This window comes from Thalassophryne amazonica, chromosome 11, assembly GCF_902500255.1.
Source record: "Thalassophryne amazonica chromosome 11, fThaAma1.1, whole genome shotgun sequence".
Lineage (NCBI taxonomy): Eukaryota > Metazoa > Chordata > Actinopteri > Batrachoidiformes > Batrachoididae > Thalassophryne > Thalassophryne amazonica.
Window position 1 is genome coordinate 53,393,555 of NC_047113.1, and position 19,903 is coordinate 53,413,457.

The window sequence follows — 19,903 nt, forward strand, 5'->3', positions numbered from 1 at the left end:
GTTCTCACTTGTTCCTGTTTGTGACTGTGCTATGATAAAGAACTATTCCAAGAACTCTGTTTAAGAACTGCATAAACTCTGATATCAAACAATTGAAGAGGCCAGCCCAGCTGTATCAAGCCCTGCATAATTGGCACTACGCTTCAACATGCAGCACTTGACCGCTGACCTTTAGATACAACTTATGAACTATAATCAATTGCTGAACAGTGAGCTGTTTTTCTTAAGAAGATAACCTTATTTCATGATTTCTGAAACAACCTGTGTTAACCCTTTTACGAACTGTGACTGTTTTGAGGCTCCACTGTTATGAGTACATTCGCTTACCCTGTTTGACTTTATTCCCCATAGTTCCAGGTTTTGGAGGTGAGCGTTCCACCTGGTCCTGGTCCTTGAACCTTTAGTTGACATTCTCCTTCAAGACTGGGTCGGAATCCTGCAGCACCCGGATTTCCACCGCTACGAGCGGGCTGACTCTCACCTCAGCAGGCCACCTTTATTTCATTGTTTAGTGTTAATAAATCTCCTTTCGTTCATATTCTGTCCTGTTTCATGCTCCCTTGCATTTAAGTCCATCGCCAAGTACCGGTCCGGTCCCGTCTGAAATCAGATGCTCAGTAAGGTCACATACCAAAGCTAAAAGCTGCCATGCAAAACACCGAACTACACGATGGGCATAATTTAGTAAAGTCTTCCTTTATGGATATTATCTCATACAGGCAGAAGCAGCAAAATATCAAAACAGCACCCTTTAACTCCCCACCTGCGGTCATCCCCATGAAACAATATGAAGAAAATATTATGTAAGCACTTTTCTCACATATAGTAGCAGCTTTTTTTTTTATTTTTAAATAAAATGTAGATCCTACACTTTGTCAGTTTTATGTGAAAAACATAGTTGGTCATATGATCAGGTTGGAGTGGTTCACTTTAAGAGCACAAAACCCCATAAAAAGGCTGAGAAACACTGGTGTAAGAACTCTTTATAACCTGGAAGGGTCCCTGGTTACCACTAAAGCTACTGAGTGTTAACATGAATAATTACCGAACTGATGGGCTGCGCATAAATTCCACCAAACTCTTCACTTTGCATTGATAATAAAGTTAATACAGTACACACGCTCATATTAGCTGGTCAGTGGTACAAAATTTGAACTGTTCCTATGTAGTGAAATAAAATTAACTGCCACAAAAGGGTGAGCGAGTAAAGCCATCCAGCGCGATGATACTTTACAGTTACTGGCCACTTCAGTATGTGCATCTAATGAACTGGCTGGTGTAGTCATAGACATTTTGTCTAAAAATAATCCTATATATGACCATTTTTCTTTTTCCAGAAAGTAAACAAATGTTGGAAAGACCTTCAAGCAGTGGCGGGCACAGTTCTGATAATCTGCTAACTGCAATTTAAGGGATTAGCTTTTCTAATAACTTTGAAAACCATCGCAGACCAATTAGCTTCTGCTAAATTTAGTTCCACTAGCTTTTAGTCCGTTAACATTTTTTTTGTTTTGGTAAATTAAGTAAATGGTCAAAAACATTTGTAAACCCTAAAATCATACATGCTAGTTCCTGTCTGTGTCTGCAAAAGAGGCTGACATTTTTTTCGGGAATCCCACGGGTCACAGGATTCCTGTGGGATTCCCAAGGGATGGGAGTCAATTTTGTTATTTGTCACGTGATTGGGACGGTACGTGATTAAAGGTTCACGGGAGCAGACGGGAGCGGGAACCAAGGATTTAGACAGTGAGCCATCCTGCCGTCATTCGAGTGGTCAATTTTTGAAAAAGACACCGGAAAAATAGCGGATGGCTTGTTTACGAGGTTTGTTAGAAAAGTATCCGACTTTTTTGTTTTTTTCAAAAACCTGATGGATTTGAATCACGTGTGCTTGCATGAGCCAACCTTGAACCTTCGTGCGCATGCGTGATTTTTTTCACGCCTGTCGGTTGCGTCATTTGCTTGTAAGCAGCCTTTGTGTGCGGATGGGTGGAGTCTCTTGTCGGATTTTCTTAGCAAGGAAATGGCGGAACGACTGGAGCAGCGCTACTGCATCAAATTTTGCCAGAAACTGGGCGACAGCCAGGTGGAAACCATTCGGATTATTCAGACGGCTTTCGGTGACGATCCTATGGGCATCACACAGATTAAGAGGTGGACATCAGCACTTTTTCAGCACATTCCACTGTGACAGAAGATTTTGCCATGAAAAGAGTTGCAGCGAAATTCATGCTGATGGCTTTGGCATGAAGCTGATGGCGGAAGAAAAGTGCCTTCGTGTTGAAGCCTCACAGGACATGTTGTGACATGCCCACCTCTTCCACAATTTCTCGGATAGTCACACGACTGAAAAGCCACCGAAAGCCGTCTGAATCTTCCGAATGGTGGAAGAGGTGGGCATGTCACAACATGTCCTGTGAGGCTTCAACACGAAGGCGCTTTTGCTGCGCCATCAGCTTCGTGCCGATGAATTTTGCTGCAACTCTTTTCATGGCAAAATCTTCTGTCACAGTGGAATGTGCCGAAAAAGTGCTGATGTCCACCTCTTCCGCAATTTCTCGGATAGTCACATGACGGTCCCACATCACCACAGCGTTCACTTTGGAAATGATCCGGTCATTTCAACGTGTTGATGGCCGACCGAGCGCGGCGCGCTCTCCACCGTTATGCGGCCGTCTTTAAACCGGTTGTACCGCTCCTTAATCTGTGTGATGCCCATAGGATCGTCACCGAAAGCCGTCTGAATAATCCGAATGGTTTCCACCTGGCTGTCGCCCAGTTTCTGGCAAAATTTGATGCAGTCGCGCTGCTCCAGTCGTTCAGCCATTTCCTTGCTAAGAAAAAACGACGAGAGACTCCACCCATCCTCACACAAAGGCTGCTTACAAGCAAATGACGCAACCGACAGGCGTGAAAAAAATCAAGCATGCGCATGAAGGTTCAAGGTTGGCTCATGCAAGCACACGTGATTCAAATCCATCAGGTTTTTGAAAAAAATAAAAAGGTCGGATACTTTTCTAACAGACCTTGTAAAGCTGTGTAAAATTAGGACTGGGTCTGATTGCTGTAGTGTGTGTGTGTGTGTGTGTGTGTGTGTGTGTGTGTGTGTGTGTGTGTGTGTGTGTGTGTGTGTGTGTGTGTGAGTCAGCTGGATGCATGGAGGGACAGGGGAGGGGGGAGGGATATGAGCCGCTTCAGTCAGTGCACGGAGAGAGCGCGCTGAAAGCAGAGAGAGGAAGCAACACAAACAAAACTGTGGCGCTGCCTTTATTTCTCTCTGGAGTGTTCTGACATTTCTCAAGAAAACTGGTTGTAAAAATTATTAATTAATTCTTACACTTAGAATAAACTGCCCTGTCCCAACCTTTTTTCTTGTAAAATGCTGCAGGCCTTAAATGTAGGAATGGATATAAATTAACAAATAAAATAAATAAAAATAAAGCTGACCACACAAAACATGAAATATGTTGGTTTCATACAGTCAGCAGTTACAGAAATAGAAGTCAAAGTAAATGTCAGGATCATTAGGAGTCCATCATCACCACATTTGGAAAAACTATAAGACCACAGGAGTGAAGTTTTTTTTAAAATTTGGATAAAGGCAATAAGTGCCTCCCTGTATTACCGCAGATGAACTGTTCCTGTTGCCATATCTTCTGAAATAAGACTGCAGAACACTAAAGCCTAAAAACTAAAAGAAAGAAAAAATGGGAGCACTACAGGACCGGGAGTCATTCTGAATGGGAGCGGGATGGGAGTGGGAGTCATTTTATCAGGAGTGGGACGGGACAGGAATTTTTTTTTACTCTGACCCGAGACTGGGATGGGAGGGGAATTTTTTTGTGGGAGTGGGATAGGACAGGAGTGAAAATCTATTCCTGTGTCACCCTCTAGTCTGCAATAGTCAGGCCGGTGTTCTGTCAAGATGAGTTCCCGTAGAGTAAATAGAGTTAGTGTGTCTGCTTTAAAGACAGCATGTAAATGCAAATCTTTACTTTTGAAGTGAAAAGACACTTATTGCTGTATTTTTATGTAAAGACAAATGGGTTTTCTTCGGTGGGGAAGCTCAACGCGATGGGTGAGGTGTAGCTTCTACCAGTCTCATTGAAGGCAACATGGGGGAACCATTCCTGTAACAGTTTATAAATATAATACAGAGATAAACTGTGACTTCTAATACTGCTGTTTACTGCTTTGATAAAGATGACAGTGTTTGGGGTTAAATTTTTTATTTATTTATTTGTTGTGCATTCGTTTTGTGTTGTGATCCTGAATTTACCCAGCAGCCCCAGTGGTGCTTAAACTCGAAACTGACTTATCGGTAGCTGACAGTGTAATCCATTGTGGCTGTGACCAAATCAATATTAATATTAAAGCGGTTAGCAGTAACTTCCGCTAAATATTTGAGTGGTTTAGCATTCTAAAAGTTAATTATTAAGTTAGATTAATGGTTATGGAAGCTAACTTTTCAGTTAGCTGTGCCCACCACTGCCTTCAAGGATGTGAAAGAAACGTGCACTTTCTGTAAGGCAGTGGTGGGCACAGCTAACCAAAAAGTTAGCTTTGATAACTGCTAATCAGCTAGCTGAAGTTATCTTTTACAACGCTAAACCACCAAAAAAATTATTGGAAACTACAGCTAACTGCTGACTTTCAGTATTGTCTCCGGTACACGCTCAGCTACTAACAAACCAATTTTGAGTTTAAACACCGCCAACGCTTCTGATAGAATCAAATACGATCACAAACCCAAACACTGCCAATGAGTCAGCGCTTTTGTCTTTGTACACCCTGCCCACTGCTGTAGGGAAGCATACAGCATACTGTGGCCCAGCTGTGAAGCAGATGTCTTGAAGAGGAAAACAGGTTTGACTTATGGTTTTGATTTATAAATCAAATTTATCTGGATAGAATTACTACATTAATGTGAAATCTGTAATTTGTGCAAAGTGAAAATATAACACATATCTTTTAATTTTTAAATAATGCACCAATTCTGAAGTTTTGAACATAACACACACAGATGCCCAAAGGGATTATGGGTAAACTGAGCCTCCGCTCACATTGGTTAATTCATTCATTCTACGTAAAAAACAACACAAGTTAATGTAACATGTGTGTTGGTGTTTACAACTAAATGTGCTTTTGTAAAATATGTCAATTTTTTCATTTATAAAAAAAAGGCATTTGCAAAATCAAAAAAATCTATTAAGTTGTGATTTGACAACCGTGTGATATAACCGGGCGCCAGTAAATGGCAGTGTTCTATGCATTTTGACCCATCTACTGAGTTGGGTATGGCACATGGTTGTCGACCTGAATCACAACTTAACAGACTTTTCAGTTTTGCAAATGTCTTATTGTTTTTTTTTTTTTAACAAAACATATTTTACAAAACCATATTTATTTGTAAACACCAATACACGTTATGTTAACGTGTGTTGGTTTTTATATAGAATGAATGAATAAACCAATGTAAGCGGAGGCTCAGTTTGGGCATCTGCGTGTGTTCAGAACTTCAGAATTAGTGCATTATTTTAAAATTAAAAGATATGTGTTATATTTTCACTTTGTGCAAATTAGAGTTGACATTAATATAGTTATTCTATTGGGATTAATTTGATTTATAAATCAAAAACATAAGTCAAAGCTGCTTTCCTTTTCAAGATGTCTGCCTCATGCCTGGACCGCTGTATGCTGTTAAGGATAATGACTTTTGTGGCAGTCTGGCGGCCAGGCCCCCTCTGCTGGGGTAGAGTTGAGCTCAGCTCTTCTCAGCTGCCTCACTACTGCAAAATACATAGCAGATAGGAGCCAACAGGGTCTAAAAATGGTTTTCACCCTTTACTATGTAAAAAAAACGTTAGCGGTCTAAACGTTATTGCAACTACATCTTTTGGAAGCTAATTGGTCCACTGATGGTTTCTGAAGTTAGCTGAAAAGCTAATCCTCTAAGAAAAAAGTTAGCTTCGCTAATTAGTGGTTAGTAGATTACCAAAACGGTGCCCACCACTGCTGTCAGGTCATAACAGACTACACCAGAGCTTAATGATGCACTGATGCAGAACACATTGAGCCCCAGACTGTTCCAATCGGGGAATTGCCAGTGGATCCAAACCCCACTTCTCAGGTACACCCTAACCTGCAGATTTTTCATCTCTCTCCGCTCTGCCAAGAGCCAATTAGCTCAATCTGATATCTGTTTTAGCTCTTGATTAAGCTAATCAGCTTTTGGTAGAGGAGGGAGAGATGGAAAAACATGTATGTTAGGAGTCTCTGAGGACCAGGGCTGGGAACCACAGCACTGCGCTAAGCCTGTAGAAATCAATTTACAAGGTTGGTGTTGGGATTAACGCCTCAGCCACTGTAAATATTGGCACCCATCATGAAACCAGATCAGGATGGAGACTAGTGTGTGGCCGAGCTGTCCTCCCATAGTGATGCAGCGAGCTGTATATAATCCTCCACTTGCCCTGATAAACATGATCTCTGATAAGCACCAATGGGTCTCAGGGCCTATATAGGAAGGGAATTAAACTGATTTCACTGGTTCATTTTTAGTGAATCTGCAAATGTGGTTTCATTGTTACCCACCTGTCATAGACGTTGAGCAGCCAGTTGAGGCACATATCGACACAAAGAGGAATGTTGACCAAAATAGACCTCTCTTCCTCCAGCCTCTCGTACAACGCCGTAAGGCCATGGATCACATCCACCACATCCATCACATGCTCCCCCTGTTGGAGGTCCTGCTCCCGAAAAACCTCCACAAGGCTGCTCAGAGCCACTAAATCCACTAAACACATAAAAACACACAAACTAATTGGTACTGCACACCAGCTCAGAATAATTAATTTGGTTGCATTCAGGTGTGCATTTATTAAGAGGGTGTTCAAATATGAAATGTGATTAAATATTATATGCAGTATGCATGATTAACACTGAAATAAACACTGACTGATTACTTCACACACACTGAAGGTCAAAACATACATGATTTCACACTGACTGAGACTTGAGCTCAATCCATGCATCAGCCTCTGGTGCTGAAAAATGAAGCCAACACAGCTAAATCTTGCAGTTCCTTGAACGGCCACTTGAGGATGACCTTAAGAGCAAGTTATTCATCACAGACATCAATCTTAAAATGTCCAAATTTAGAGCAGAAATAAACATGTATACTTTCTGACAATTATTAAATAAACAATTTAATTGCTTTGGTCTTTATAGAAAGTTTATATTTTAAACTATAAAGTTATGAAAAATTAGGGGTGTCGTTGCTTTGAATGACAGTTAGTGTGCTGGATCCACTGGCAGAGGCAGCCAGCTACTGTGGACTCAAACACTTCATTCCAAATATCTGGGATAATTTAGCTTGATATGCGATTAATTGCGCTAAAGGCCCATCTAAGAAGTTGGTGCTCCAGTATTTTCTTTGAGTGAATGTTTTGGATTATTCAATTTGATTTTATACTTATATATTTTTAGTTTTGTTTGATCATCTTCTGATTTTAGCATAGTTATTCATGGACGTATTATTTTGTTGTAAAAGCACTTTGAATTGTATACTTTTCACCACAACATGCTGTACAAATAAAGCTTGTTATTGTTATTATTATTACCCAAGGCCAAATTATGGCCATCAGGCATTGTGAAGGCACTGTGTCCATTTGTCTGTCTGTGCTCAGCATAATCCAGTCCTATTACTCCACAGGGTCTTCAAATTCACAGGGAGCATTCTTGGGACACAGACATTGGACAAGTTCAAAGATGGCTAACCTTGACCTATTTTAAGATGTCAAAAGGCCACATTCTGTTTCCTATTTTTATGTATTCTGGTTATATTTATTAATATGTATATGTCATGTATATGAACGAGCGAAGCTCTTCAGCATCTCACCTTGTCATTTAGGTCCTTCAGATTTTTTTTTCAGTAAATGCTTCTGGGGAGCATTAGCATGACTAAAAACCTTCAGTTTCAGGGGGCTTTGCCCCCCCCAAACCACCTAATTATGGCCATCCTTGCCATGCCATGATGTTTTTACATATTCTTGAAGAATAAAAAAAGCTTTTTCCACATGTTGTCTTTGTTTGTTTTTTTTTACCATAAAATTACACTGAACAAGGATTTAGACATTTCGTTACCCATCTGAGAATTTGTATTTACCGCCTCCGAGTTGACCTACTTTATCGCTGCAACGGATGTGCCGTTATGCGAGTAAATGTGGTCGACAGCGATGCTCTGTTTTACCAATAAGGCAGGACACCGACAGCGAAGGAATAGTGAGCAATTATTAGCGAATATTTAAGTGACATATCGATTGTTTTGAAGAGATGAAGTTCTGATGAACGAAGCGATGGTGAAAATAATGAGGGCTCCAGCTGTATATGTTAGAGCGGTACACGACAGAAGACGAGGATGAAGCGTAGCTGTCAGGGGATGACAACACACAACGCTGTCGAGGAGGCTTATAAGCCGCTTACAAAACACAGAATGGTTTGTTCACATCCCACCTTTTATTTATGAATGATCATTTTTCCTGGGTAATAGACAGTTCCACCTGCATTTTTAATCAATTTGGACTGGACTGTGGTGTGTTTGTATGTGTATGAAAAAATGATTTCAGCAGCACAGTGTGCTTAAATTCAGGAGTTTGTTCTAAAATCACTGAAAATAAAGTTTCTGTACATTCTGTATATATTTAATCATTTATAATTCAGTTTCTTGTGATTGTTAATTCTTAGCATTTTATTCAAAGCAAATGATTGCAAATCTTTATCTGAAAAGCTGTAGAACCACATGGATGGGGGAAAAAGAGATTTCTAAATAAAAGAAAATTTTACTTCTATATCTGTTGTCAAATTTTATCAGGCATAATATTGTAGAAAATGTTAATGCTAAATGGAGACTTTCCTGTCTAAAATACCATACAGAACATCTGCAATCATAAATTGTATCACATCTAATCTACTTTGAATGAACACAAGTATGAACAAAAAAACAGGCTGTTCAGTTTACATGCAACCTGTCCATCACCACTGCAAACACAAAAGGACTCAGAGCTGATCCTTGGTGTAATCCCACCTCCACCTTGAATGAGTCTGTCATTCCAACTGCGCATCTCACCGCTGTCACACTATTCTTGTCCATGTCCTGCACTACCCTAACATACTTCTCTGCCATTCCAGACTTCCTCATACAATACCACAGCTCTTCTCTTGGCACCCTATTGTAAGCTTTTTTCTGAAGTCAACAAACATACAATGTAACTCTTTCTGGCCTCTCTGTACTTCTCCACAGTATTCTCAGAGCAAACATCGCCTCTGTAGTGCGCTTTCTCAGCATGAAACCATATTGCTGCTCACAGATCTCACCTGTTTTCTAAGCCTTCTTCTACTACTCTTTCCCATAACTTCATGCTGTGGCTGATTCAACTTTATACCTCTGTAGTTACTGCAGCTCTGCACATCACCCTTGTTCTTGAAAATAGGAACCAGCACACTTCGTCTCCACTCCTCAGGCATCCTCTCACTTTCCAAGATTTATTAAACAATCTAGTTAGAAACTCTACTGCCATCTCTCCTAGACATTTCCATGCCTCCACTGGAATGTCATCTGGACCAACTGCCTTTCCACTCTTCATCCTCTTCATAGCAGCCCTCACTTCTCCTTACTAATCTCTTGTACTTCCTGATTTACTCTCACCACATCATCCAGCCTTTTCTCTCGCTCATTTTCTTTATTCATCAGCTCTTCAAAATATTCCATCCACCTTCTCAGCATACACTCCTCACTTGTCAGCACATTACCATGTGCATCTTTTACAACCCTAACCTGCTGCACATCCTTTCCAGCTCTGTCCCTTTGTCTGGCCAGTCGGTAATTCCTCCTTCAGCTTCCACCATCTGATCCTTTGTTGAGCTCTCACTCTCTTCTTCTTCTTTACCTCTAAAGTTATCCTACAAACAACCATCCTATGCTGTCTAACGACACTCTCTCCTGCCACTACCTTACAGTCTCTGATTTCTTTTAGCTTGCATCTCCTGTAAAAAATGTAGTCCACCTTTGTGTACCTTCCTCCACTCTTATGTTACCCTGTGCTCCTCCCTTTTCTTAAAGTAGGTATTCACCACAGCCATTTCCATCCTTTCTGCAAAATCAACTACCATCTGTCCTTCCCCATTCCTGTCCTTGATACCATATCTACCCATTACTTCCTCATCACCTCTGTTCCCTTCACCGACATGCCCATTGAAGTCCGCTCCTATGACCACTCTTTCATGCTTGGGCACACTCTCCACCACCTCATCTAACGCACTCCAGAAATCTTCTTTCTCCTTCATCTCACAACCTACCCTGTGGGGCATAGGCACTGATTGATATCATGATCACCCCTTCAATTTCCAACTTCACACTCATCACCCTGTCAGACACTCGCTTAACCTCCAACACACTTTTAAAATGACCCCAACACCATTTCTCTTCCTGTCCTCACCATGGTACAACTTGTATCCACCGCCGATGCTCCTGCTCTCACTTCCCTTCCACTTGGTTTCTTGCACACACAATATGTCTACCTTTCTCCACTCCATCATATCAGCCAGCTCTCTCCCTTTACCAGTCATACTACCAACATTCAAATTCCCCACTCTCATTTCCACCCTTCTAGTTTTCTTCTTCTCCCGCTGTTTGTGGAAACGTTCTCCTCCTCTTTTTCATCATCTTCACCCAGCAGTAGCTCAATTTCCACCGGCACCCTGTTGGGCAACAGCACCGGTGGTGGACGTTGTTAACCCGGGCCGCGAGTGATCCGGTATGGAAATTCGATTCTTAGTCTGCATAGGTGGGTTGGCTTTTTTTCGCTGGATGCCCTTCCTGACGGCAACCCTCCTCATTTATCCGGCTTGGGACCGGCACTCAGAATGTACTGGTTGTACACCCCATGTGGCTGAGTTTTTGGTTGTTCTAGTAAAGCTGTTAAAAGTGTTTTTCACTGCTCAAACCACAACACGCCAGGCTTATCAAGCCTGAAAGACAAATTGCCTGACTGTTTTCCTCCAGAGGAATGTCTTCTGTCCTTAGTGAGATTATTTGGCTCCTTTCTTATTTCAACCCACAAAGACAATAAACTGACAGACTTACACATGGACAAAGACTGAAGCATGCTCCATTTTTCCCTTTTACCTCACCTCCTGTCCACCAACATACATCCGATCCCGGCCACTGCTCACGCCACCCCTTTCCCCTCTGGGGGCTGCGCGGTTTTAGCTGCGGCAGGTCCCTGTTCCCTCAAGCTGGCGGCGGTGCGACTCCAGTTGCAGCGGCTACTACACACTCACATCGCCTCAATTTGGATAACAGACTGTTTCAAGTTTAGTGCACATAAACAATGTCAAATGTATATGTGTTGTCTTAATTCTGATGTGTGCCATTATTACGGTAAACAAGTAATAATTGTGGATTAACTGCTGTTTGTCTGTGGAAATGTGAGTGTGGACGTAATCTCGTTGCACTTGTAATGACACTGACAATAAATCTCATCCATCCATCCATCCATCCAAAATGAATAAAAATACAATTTCACATAAGTTTAACATTGTTTCTTTCAAATGAAAAGTGTTTTACAATTTGTTAAAAAACATTTTATTCAGTCTATGTGAGCGACATAGCAAAAGAGGTTCTTCAGATCTTCAAAACACCAAACCGACCAGAAAACCCCACCAATGATCCTCCTCCACTGAGCAGCCATTGTAAACGGACAAAGCTGAGGCTGATGCTGCCAAGCGGACCAGGTACCACCGATGAGCCCAACCCCTCACTCCAGAGGAGGAAACTGGAAGCCAGTGTAGTCGGATGATGGTGATGAAAAAGTACTCCTTATTTTGAATACAACACAAGCTGGTAGTGGCAACCTTCTGTGCCTTCCCAAGTGTCCCCAGCACAACCGCACAAATTGCCGTTATGTGATATGACGATACTTTCTGCAACAAAAAAATAGCATGGATTTATGTTCAAAACAACAGTTCATTCTTTTTATATTTGAATATTTTTTTACTTTTTTCTATAAACCATGTAAATGAAACTTTCTAACTATTTCATGTGCTGACTCATACCCTGGAGCATCATGTAGGCATAGTGTGCCACTCTGAGGACATCTGCATCCAAACACACAATCGAGAAACTAGCCAGCTGTGTGACACATTGAGGATTTTCGCCACCACGTTGAATCTCCACCAAGACTGCAGAAATTTCCCTGCAACAGCGAGACTCGATCACAAGTGGCATTGGCTGACTGTGTTCACATGAGCACCTGAAAAAAAAAAAAAGAGAACATTGACATTTTTGTGTTTTCCATATATACATATGCATGTAAACTGAACAGCCTGTTTTTTGTTCAGACTTCTGTTCATTCAAGTAGATTAGATGTGATACAATTTGATTACAGATGTTCTGTATGTGTATTTTAGACAGGAAAGTCTCCATTTAGCATAAACATTTTTCTACAATATTATGCCTGATAAAATTTGACAACCGATATAGAAGTAAAATTTTCTTTTATTTAGAAATGTTTTTCCCCCATCCCATGTGGGTCTACAGCTTTTCAGATAAAGATATGCAATCATTTGCTTTTAATAAAATGTGAAGAATTAGCAATCACAAGAAACTGACTTATAAATGATTAAATATAGACAGAATGTACAGAAACTTTATTTTCAGTGATTTTAGAACAAACTCCTGAATTTAAGCACGCTGTGCTGCTGAAATCATTTTTTCATACAGAACACACCTGCAGTCCAGGTCCAATTTGATCAAAATGCAGGTGGAACTATCTATTACCTAGGAATAAATGATCATTTATAAGAAAAGGCGGTGAGTGAACAACACCATTCTGTGTTTTGTAAGCGGCTTATATCCTCCTCCACAGCACCTTTGTTGTTGTTGCTGTCATCCCCTGACAGCTGTGCTTCATCCTCGTCTTCTGTCGTGTTCAGCTCGGACATATATGGTTGGAGCCCCTCATTATTTTCACCCTCGCTTCGTTCATCAGAAACTTCCTCATCTTCTTCAAAAACAGTCGATATGTCACTTAAATCCTCGCTCTAATTGCTCACTATACCTTCGCTGTCCGTGTCTGCCGTATTGGTAAAGAGAGCTTCGACACATTTACTTGCATGACGTCACATCCATCGCAGCGATAAAGTAGGTCAACTCGGAGGCAGTAAATACAAATTCTGAAATGGTAACGAAACGTCTAAATCCTTGTTCAGTGTAATTTTATGGTAAAAAAACAGACAACATGCAGAAAAGCTTTTTATTCTTCAAGAATATGTAAAAACGTCATGGCGTGGCAGGGACTCTTTAACCCCCTGCCACTTTAAGCCTTTTTCTTTATTTGCCTTTCACATGCCTGGAAAATCCTCACCATCTCATTTCGGTCTTTCAGACTTTATTTTCACTAAATGTTTCTTGGGGGCATTAGCATGGATAAAAACCTTCAGCTTCTGGGGGGCTTCACTCCCCCAACTCCCCAACTACGGCCCTCTTAAACCGTTTAAGCATTTTTCTTTGTTTGCATCTCACATGCCTTACACTGCGCTTCGCTCATTTTACTATTACTTAATTGTACGAGGTCTATTAGAAAAGTATCCGACCTTATTATTTTTGTCAAAAACCATATGGATTTGAATCACGTGTGATTACATCAGACATGCTTGAACCCTCGTGGGCATGTGAGAGTTTTTTCACGCCTGTTACGTCATTCGCCTGTGGGCAGTCTTTGAGTGAGGAGTGGCCCACCCTCTCGTCGATTTTTTCATTGTTTAGGAATGGCTCAGAGACTGCTGCTTTGTTTGATCAAAATTTTTTCAAAACTGTAAGGCACAACTGAGTGGACACCATTCGATAAATTCAGCTGGTTTTCGGTAAAAATTTTAACGGCTGATGAAAGATTTTGGTCTGTAAGTGTCGCTTTAAGGACGGCCCACGGCGCCTGACGGCGATCTGCGCTCCGAGGCGGCGGCGTCTCGCTGTTTCAAGCTGAAAACTTCCACATTTCAGGCTCTGTTCACCCAGGTCATTGTCAGAGAACAGAGAAGTTTCAGAAGAAGTCGGCATGAGGAGTTTATGCGGACATTCCACTGTTAAAGGAGATTTGTGAACAGAGCCTTAAATTAGGATGTTTTCAGCTCGAAACAGCCAGACGGACGCCACCTCCGACCGCGCCGCGCCGATCCACTTTGTGAGCTGTCCTTAAAACGAAAGAAACTCCACAATCTCTCATCAGCCGTTAAACTTTTCACCAAAAACCAGCTGAATTTCTCGAATAGTGTCCACTCGGATATCCTTCACAGGTCCTGAAACAATTTTAATAAAGCAACGCACGCCGTCTCCAGCAGGATTTCAGCCGAGAGGGCTGGACCAGTGCTCACTCAAAGCCTGCCCACAGGCGGAATACGTCACCGACATGCGTGAAAAAACTCACGCATGCGCACGAGGGTTCAAGCATGTCTGGTGTAATCGCACGTGATTCAAATCCATATAGGTTTTTTTTTTTATAAAACTGCCGGTTAGTTTTCTAATAAACCTCATATATTGGCACTGTTAGCACTAATTAGCCAGTTTCAATAGCTTGGTGACATTAGCTACATTGATGGTGCCACAGTTACTCAGGTCATATGTGACATATGAGCCAGTACAGTTTTTAATGCCCACATCAAAGCTACAGGTTTTGAAAACTAAAATATGTATTATATGCATTAATAAAACACATGAACCAAAGTTAGGCTGTAATGCACACAAATAACTGTGCACACAGGTCTCTGCATTCCACAGACACCACGCAGGATAATTATTCACCAGATTGCTCCAATACTATGGATGGAACAACAGTCAAATGTTTGAAACAGTAGATTGTTTCTTGGTTGGATGTTTGCTACTCAGTGCATGAGCACCTTCACGCACTGTGTGCCTTGTGCACAGAGCCCTGATTTCCCACACAGACTCTGATAAGTGTGTCTCTATGTGTCCACCTGGTTTGCATGGAGATGTTTCTGCCTAATGTTTACAATGAATGTTTTTTTTTCTATCTACGCCAGACCTTTGTGCATCCGGGTGGACACACCCGAAATTTCATATGCATGAATGCAAACATGCTAAAAGGATAATACGAACTATTTTGCACATTTGAAAGATGCTGTTAGAATCTCAGCACACACTGTGTATTTGGAAGTTCAATAGTTTTGTGCACGTTTTTACACATGCAAACCTTTAGTAAATCGGGCTCATAATGTAGTTTTCAGCAAATGAAGGCACAGGTGACGACTGTGCATCTTCAACCTTTCTGCCCACTTAAAGCTTCCTGCATGCATCAAGAGCAGTGACACAGATTTGATTCCACTCTCCAAAAGTAATTTGATAGTCTGTCCCTAAGAGCCCAGCTAGAACGGTGTCCACTGCTGCCAGGAATTACTGATACTGCCGTAATGAGGTAAAACAGAAAGAGAGGCGATAACAGGAGCATTCTCATGGCTGGGACAGAATTAAAGAAAAACTGATTTCTGAAGGGCTCTCAGGAAGCATTGCTCAATCATTCACAGAGATAGAATTCTGGAGTTATCGTGACAGCCTGGCAATTAAACGATGTAACGATATCAACTAGTAGACCAGTGGAGGGGGAGATAAGAAAGCAGAAAATGGGGGGAAAAAACAGAGGAAAAGAGGATTTCCTCCCCAAAAGTGTGGTCCAGGCATGATCTGATTTAAACAGCAACTCAGGACAGAAACACGACACAGGAGGGAGAATGTGAGGAGAAAGAAAGAAAGAGGCTGAAGAGTGCAAAAGAGAAAATTGAACACCTGCAGTGAAGCTGTGACCGCAGGGCCGGACCAGACTCACAGGAACTTACAGCAAAGAAGATTGGATAAGATGGAAAGCACGGAGGAGTTGACAGGAAGAAAGCAAAGAAAGAGGAGAACAAAGCGTAATGCAAAAAAATTGTGAACAGAAAGACAGAACTACAGAGAGAGTGCCCAAGAGATGTGACCCTCAAGGGCCACAGTTAAGCTTCAACCAGGCGGCAAAAACTAATCGCTTTCTATTTTCTCAGACAAATGGACCAATTAATAGCTCTAATTACTAACTTGAAATGATGCTGGCAAATCAGGAAGGAGTGGCGACTCCAGAGATGTTTATCCTGGTAGTTATTTACTGATTAATTAGTGGTTAGGAAACAGAATTTGTGTTAAATGTGCAAATATTGCAAATTGTGCAAATTAACATACATGCTGTTAATTCACACATGCAGCACAATAGACAGAACGAACCACAGCAACTGTTTCAACATAATGAGCCTCCTGAGAAGACGAATTAACACCTAGAATGCTATTCCAGTCACTTCGGTGTATTTATATAGCGGCGATTCAAATCACAACTCATAATTATACAAGTCGATGTGAGGTAGGAATGAAGTGGCTGAGTGGGCTGATCAATATTCTTGATTTCTGTGCTTTACACTGAAATGACCAAAGTCTTTTCAATTATATTTCCAATTCCTGTAAAGACGAGTAACAGTTGATCCGACAGCTGGCGAGAGCAAAGCGGCACAGCTAATCATCATATCTCCATCACGAAGATGACTTGTCTCTATGGATTACTGATAAGAACAGAGTATCACTTGACCAGTCACTTCATCATTTATAGACCCAAATACCATTGTTGAAATACTGTGCATACATCTCAGTGCCTTCTGCACTCGCCGGAGCTTCATAGCTGTTCTGTATGCGGAGAACGTGACGTTGTTCAGATCCGCTAAAGGAAAGAGAGACAGAAATAGGGGATATGAGAGGAGGGTGGGAAAAAAAAGCCATTTCTGGGTCGCTTCATCTTCATTCCAAAAATTAGACCACATAATGTGAACAGTGTGCATTGTCATTAGCTCCGCTACGTGCTGCACAGAGTAAACTCTATTATTAGTGTTCATGTCACTGTAAATGCATGTTTTTGTCTGTGCAAGAACAGCCAGCTCCTCTGCAAAGGCTCTGCATCAGATCTGATTAACCGTAACATGATATCATCACAATTAATTAAAGGCTGAGCAAAAAGTCACTGCAGTACCAGCAAACTAGGTCTCATAGGTTAATGACAACAGCAGCAAAGTTGCTTCTAAGGTATTTGGAATGCACGGCCCTTAATGAGCTGTGCCAAAGCACCTTCAAAGAAGTCCAGAGGAACCATGTGGGTGCAGCGCAGTTGGAGGTCTTAGACAAATGACTGCGACTCTAAGAGTGTTTTAATTGTCTCCTTACTCACCCAGTGCTTGGTACAACTCTGTCATCTTTGGATGGTCCCAGCATGTTGTCTGGGCCTGATGGCTGGTAAAAGTAGGGAAAGAAGAAGAGTGAAGGTGCACATTTGCAGACAGGGAAGTGAGCGTAGACTATATATATGTTGGACAAACCCTCTATGACATCACCCAAAGGTTTTTTTTTTAAAGAATGGTTTTAAAGCTCAAATGGGGCGGCTTCAAACATCACCATTTTGGCCGTGCCTGAGTCCACCTAACTCCCAGCCAGAGTGTGGGCGACATTGGAGTGACCCTGGGTGGGATGAATGAAGCCCTATCATAGTCACAATTACCCCCCCCCCCCCCAAGAAAAGCTAAAAAAGGGTGTTTGGGTGTTTGAATAACACATATTTTTGGGGACTGGGTGGTTTGCGAAATGGTTCAGCTATGAGTATTAGAACATATGACCCTTAGGAACTGTTCCACAATCAATGAACTTAATATCACCAAGCTACCTTTTAATTGGTAAATGGACTGCATTTACATAGGGCTTTTCCATCTGCATCAGACGCTCAAAGTGCTTTACACATCGATGCCTCCTGCCATGCAAGGTGCTCATTACACACCAGAAGCAACTAGGGGATTAAGGACCTTGCCCAAGGGCCCTTAGTGATTTTCTGATCAGGCTGGGATTTGAACCCAGGATCCTCTGGTCTAAAGCCCAATGCTTAACCACTAGTCCATCACCTCCCCTAAATTAATTAGTGCTAACCTGGTGCTAATGGTACTAACATATAAAATAAACAGGACTAAAATGTTATTGAATGGAAATACTGCAGCACTGACTTGTTTAGTGGTCTGTTAGTACAATTAAACATGCAGGAAGCCATATTATCACAGATATTTGTAATAACATGCTCAAAAGGGACAAACAACTCCAGTAGAACTCCTCACTCAAGGGGAGGAGGAGTAACAGGAAGACATAGGATGGGAAGGAGAGGAACAGTAGTAACTAGTAAGACAGGAGTGGGCAGTATATCTGACATTTATATTTGTATTTACTTTTGCAAATTGTTTTTCAATTCATTTATTTCAATTTTTTAATTTATATCGCAGCAAATTACAACAAAGCTGCATCAAGGTGCTTCACACAAGCAAGGCCAAACCTTACCAACCCCTACAGCAAGCACACAACACGACAGTCATGAGGTAAAGTTTTTTATTTTTACTTTTGATGCTCTGTGTGCTTCTTACCCTGTGTGCTGCTATACAATACTCCTGGACCCTCAATTTCCCTGTGTCAGTCTTTCCAAGGAATTAATAAAGTTCTGTGTAATCTAATTTAATCTAACAGGCTCAAGTCCACAGCAGTTAGTGGCTACTGCTAGTGGAGCCCTGACAAAGACAGCTGTCACTCAAAGTTACCATGCTCCTAATTATTCATAATTTAATGGCTTAAAATATCTTAAACCGATGTGTTAAAAAAAATCACTTTTTTGTACCAGGCTGTGAACATGTTTGTTTCTACTGTAAAGTTGTGCATTTTAAAATTGGCTTCTATGGGGAGTAACTCACTTTTAGAGGGAGCCTCAAGTGGCCATTCAGGGAACTGCACAATTTGCTACTTCCACATTGGTTTCAGATTTCAGCACCAGAGACTGGGGCTTGGACGTGGAGGGACCAGAGGACAAGCAGGTGTAGCAGACAGAAGCGAGTGAGAGGAAGAGAAAAGGGGGAGGATAATAAGACCGGATGGGGCTTTCATGTTCAAAACAATATGTCATCATAATATTCTGTCAGCATCAAAATCATCATAACCACCCACGCATACCTGAGAACACAGCGTTACACCACTGTCCTCACTATGTCTGAGAAAATAAAAATAAACTGATGTACCGTGTGTGTATGGGGGGTGAAGACAATGCTGCCATAACCGTAAAATAAATAAAAACTCCCAGGGGTCCTTTAAGGCTGCAGATATTATTTTACCTGTGTGAGCCTTTGTTGATTGGTGCCCAGTGGAGTGCTAGTCAGATACTACTACACCCCCGCTGGTACACTTATGCAGCCCATAAAAAAGTGATAACAGATTAAAACAACCCCCGTGAGAAAGAAAATTATTAAAGAAAATAAATGCTCATGGTGTATAGAGGAACACACAAACATGCACATGCATGATGCACACACATCCACAACTTCAATTCAATGATAAAACTGGCAGCCTTTTGAAGGTGACACTAAGTAAATAGATTAAAAAAAAAAAATCATAATAAACAGATGTCTCATCAGGTACGTAAGGTTCACAATACCTCAAGGGTAGTGGTCATAGATCATGGATACAATAAATAAATATAAATGCTCCATAATCTAGCTGATATTTCCTGACTCTGTCTTTGTTCCACTGTAGATTTGCTTTAAAATGCAAAGTTTCCCTTCCACATCAGACCCAGCCTTCTTATCAAGCTTTATAATAATCAGTTTCAACCAGCAACTTCTGAAGTTGAAAAATGAAGCCAATGTGAAAGGCAAAAAACCTGCACTTCCTCCAATGGCCACTTGAGACTGGCTCCAAAAACAAGCCAATCACCAAATAACCCCATATTCATTTTTTTAAAAAACA

The 19,903-nt window shown here is 41.3% G+C and overlaps 1 protein-coding gene across 4 annotated transcripts in view; it reads right to left on the reverse strand.

Annotated features, from left to right (window-relative positions):
* Nucleotides 1-19,903, reverse strand: part of drp2 (dystrophin related protein 2) — a 437,530-nt gene that overhangs the window by 73,087 nt on the left and 344,540 nt on the right. For all 4 annotated transcript variants that reach the window (XM_034181709.1, XM_034181707.1, XM_034181708.1 and 1 more), the window contains 3 exons: nt 17,310-17,371; nt 16,734-16,808; nt 6,595-6,796 (listed from right to left, as the gene is read on the reverse strand). In XM_034181709.1, coding sequence (XP_034037600.1) covers nt 6,595-6,796; nt 16,734-16,808; nt 17,310-17,371 — 339 coding nt within the window. The remainder of the gene's footprint in view (nt 1-6,594; nt 6,797-16,733; nt 16,809-17,309; nt 17,372-19,903) is intronic.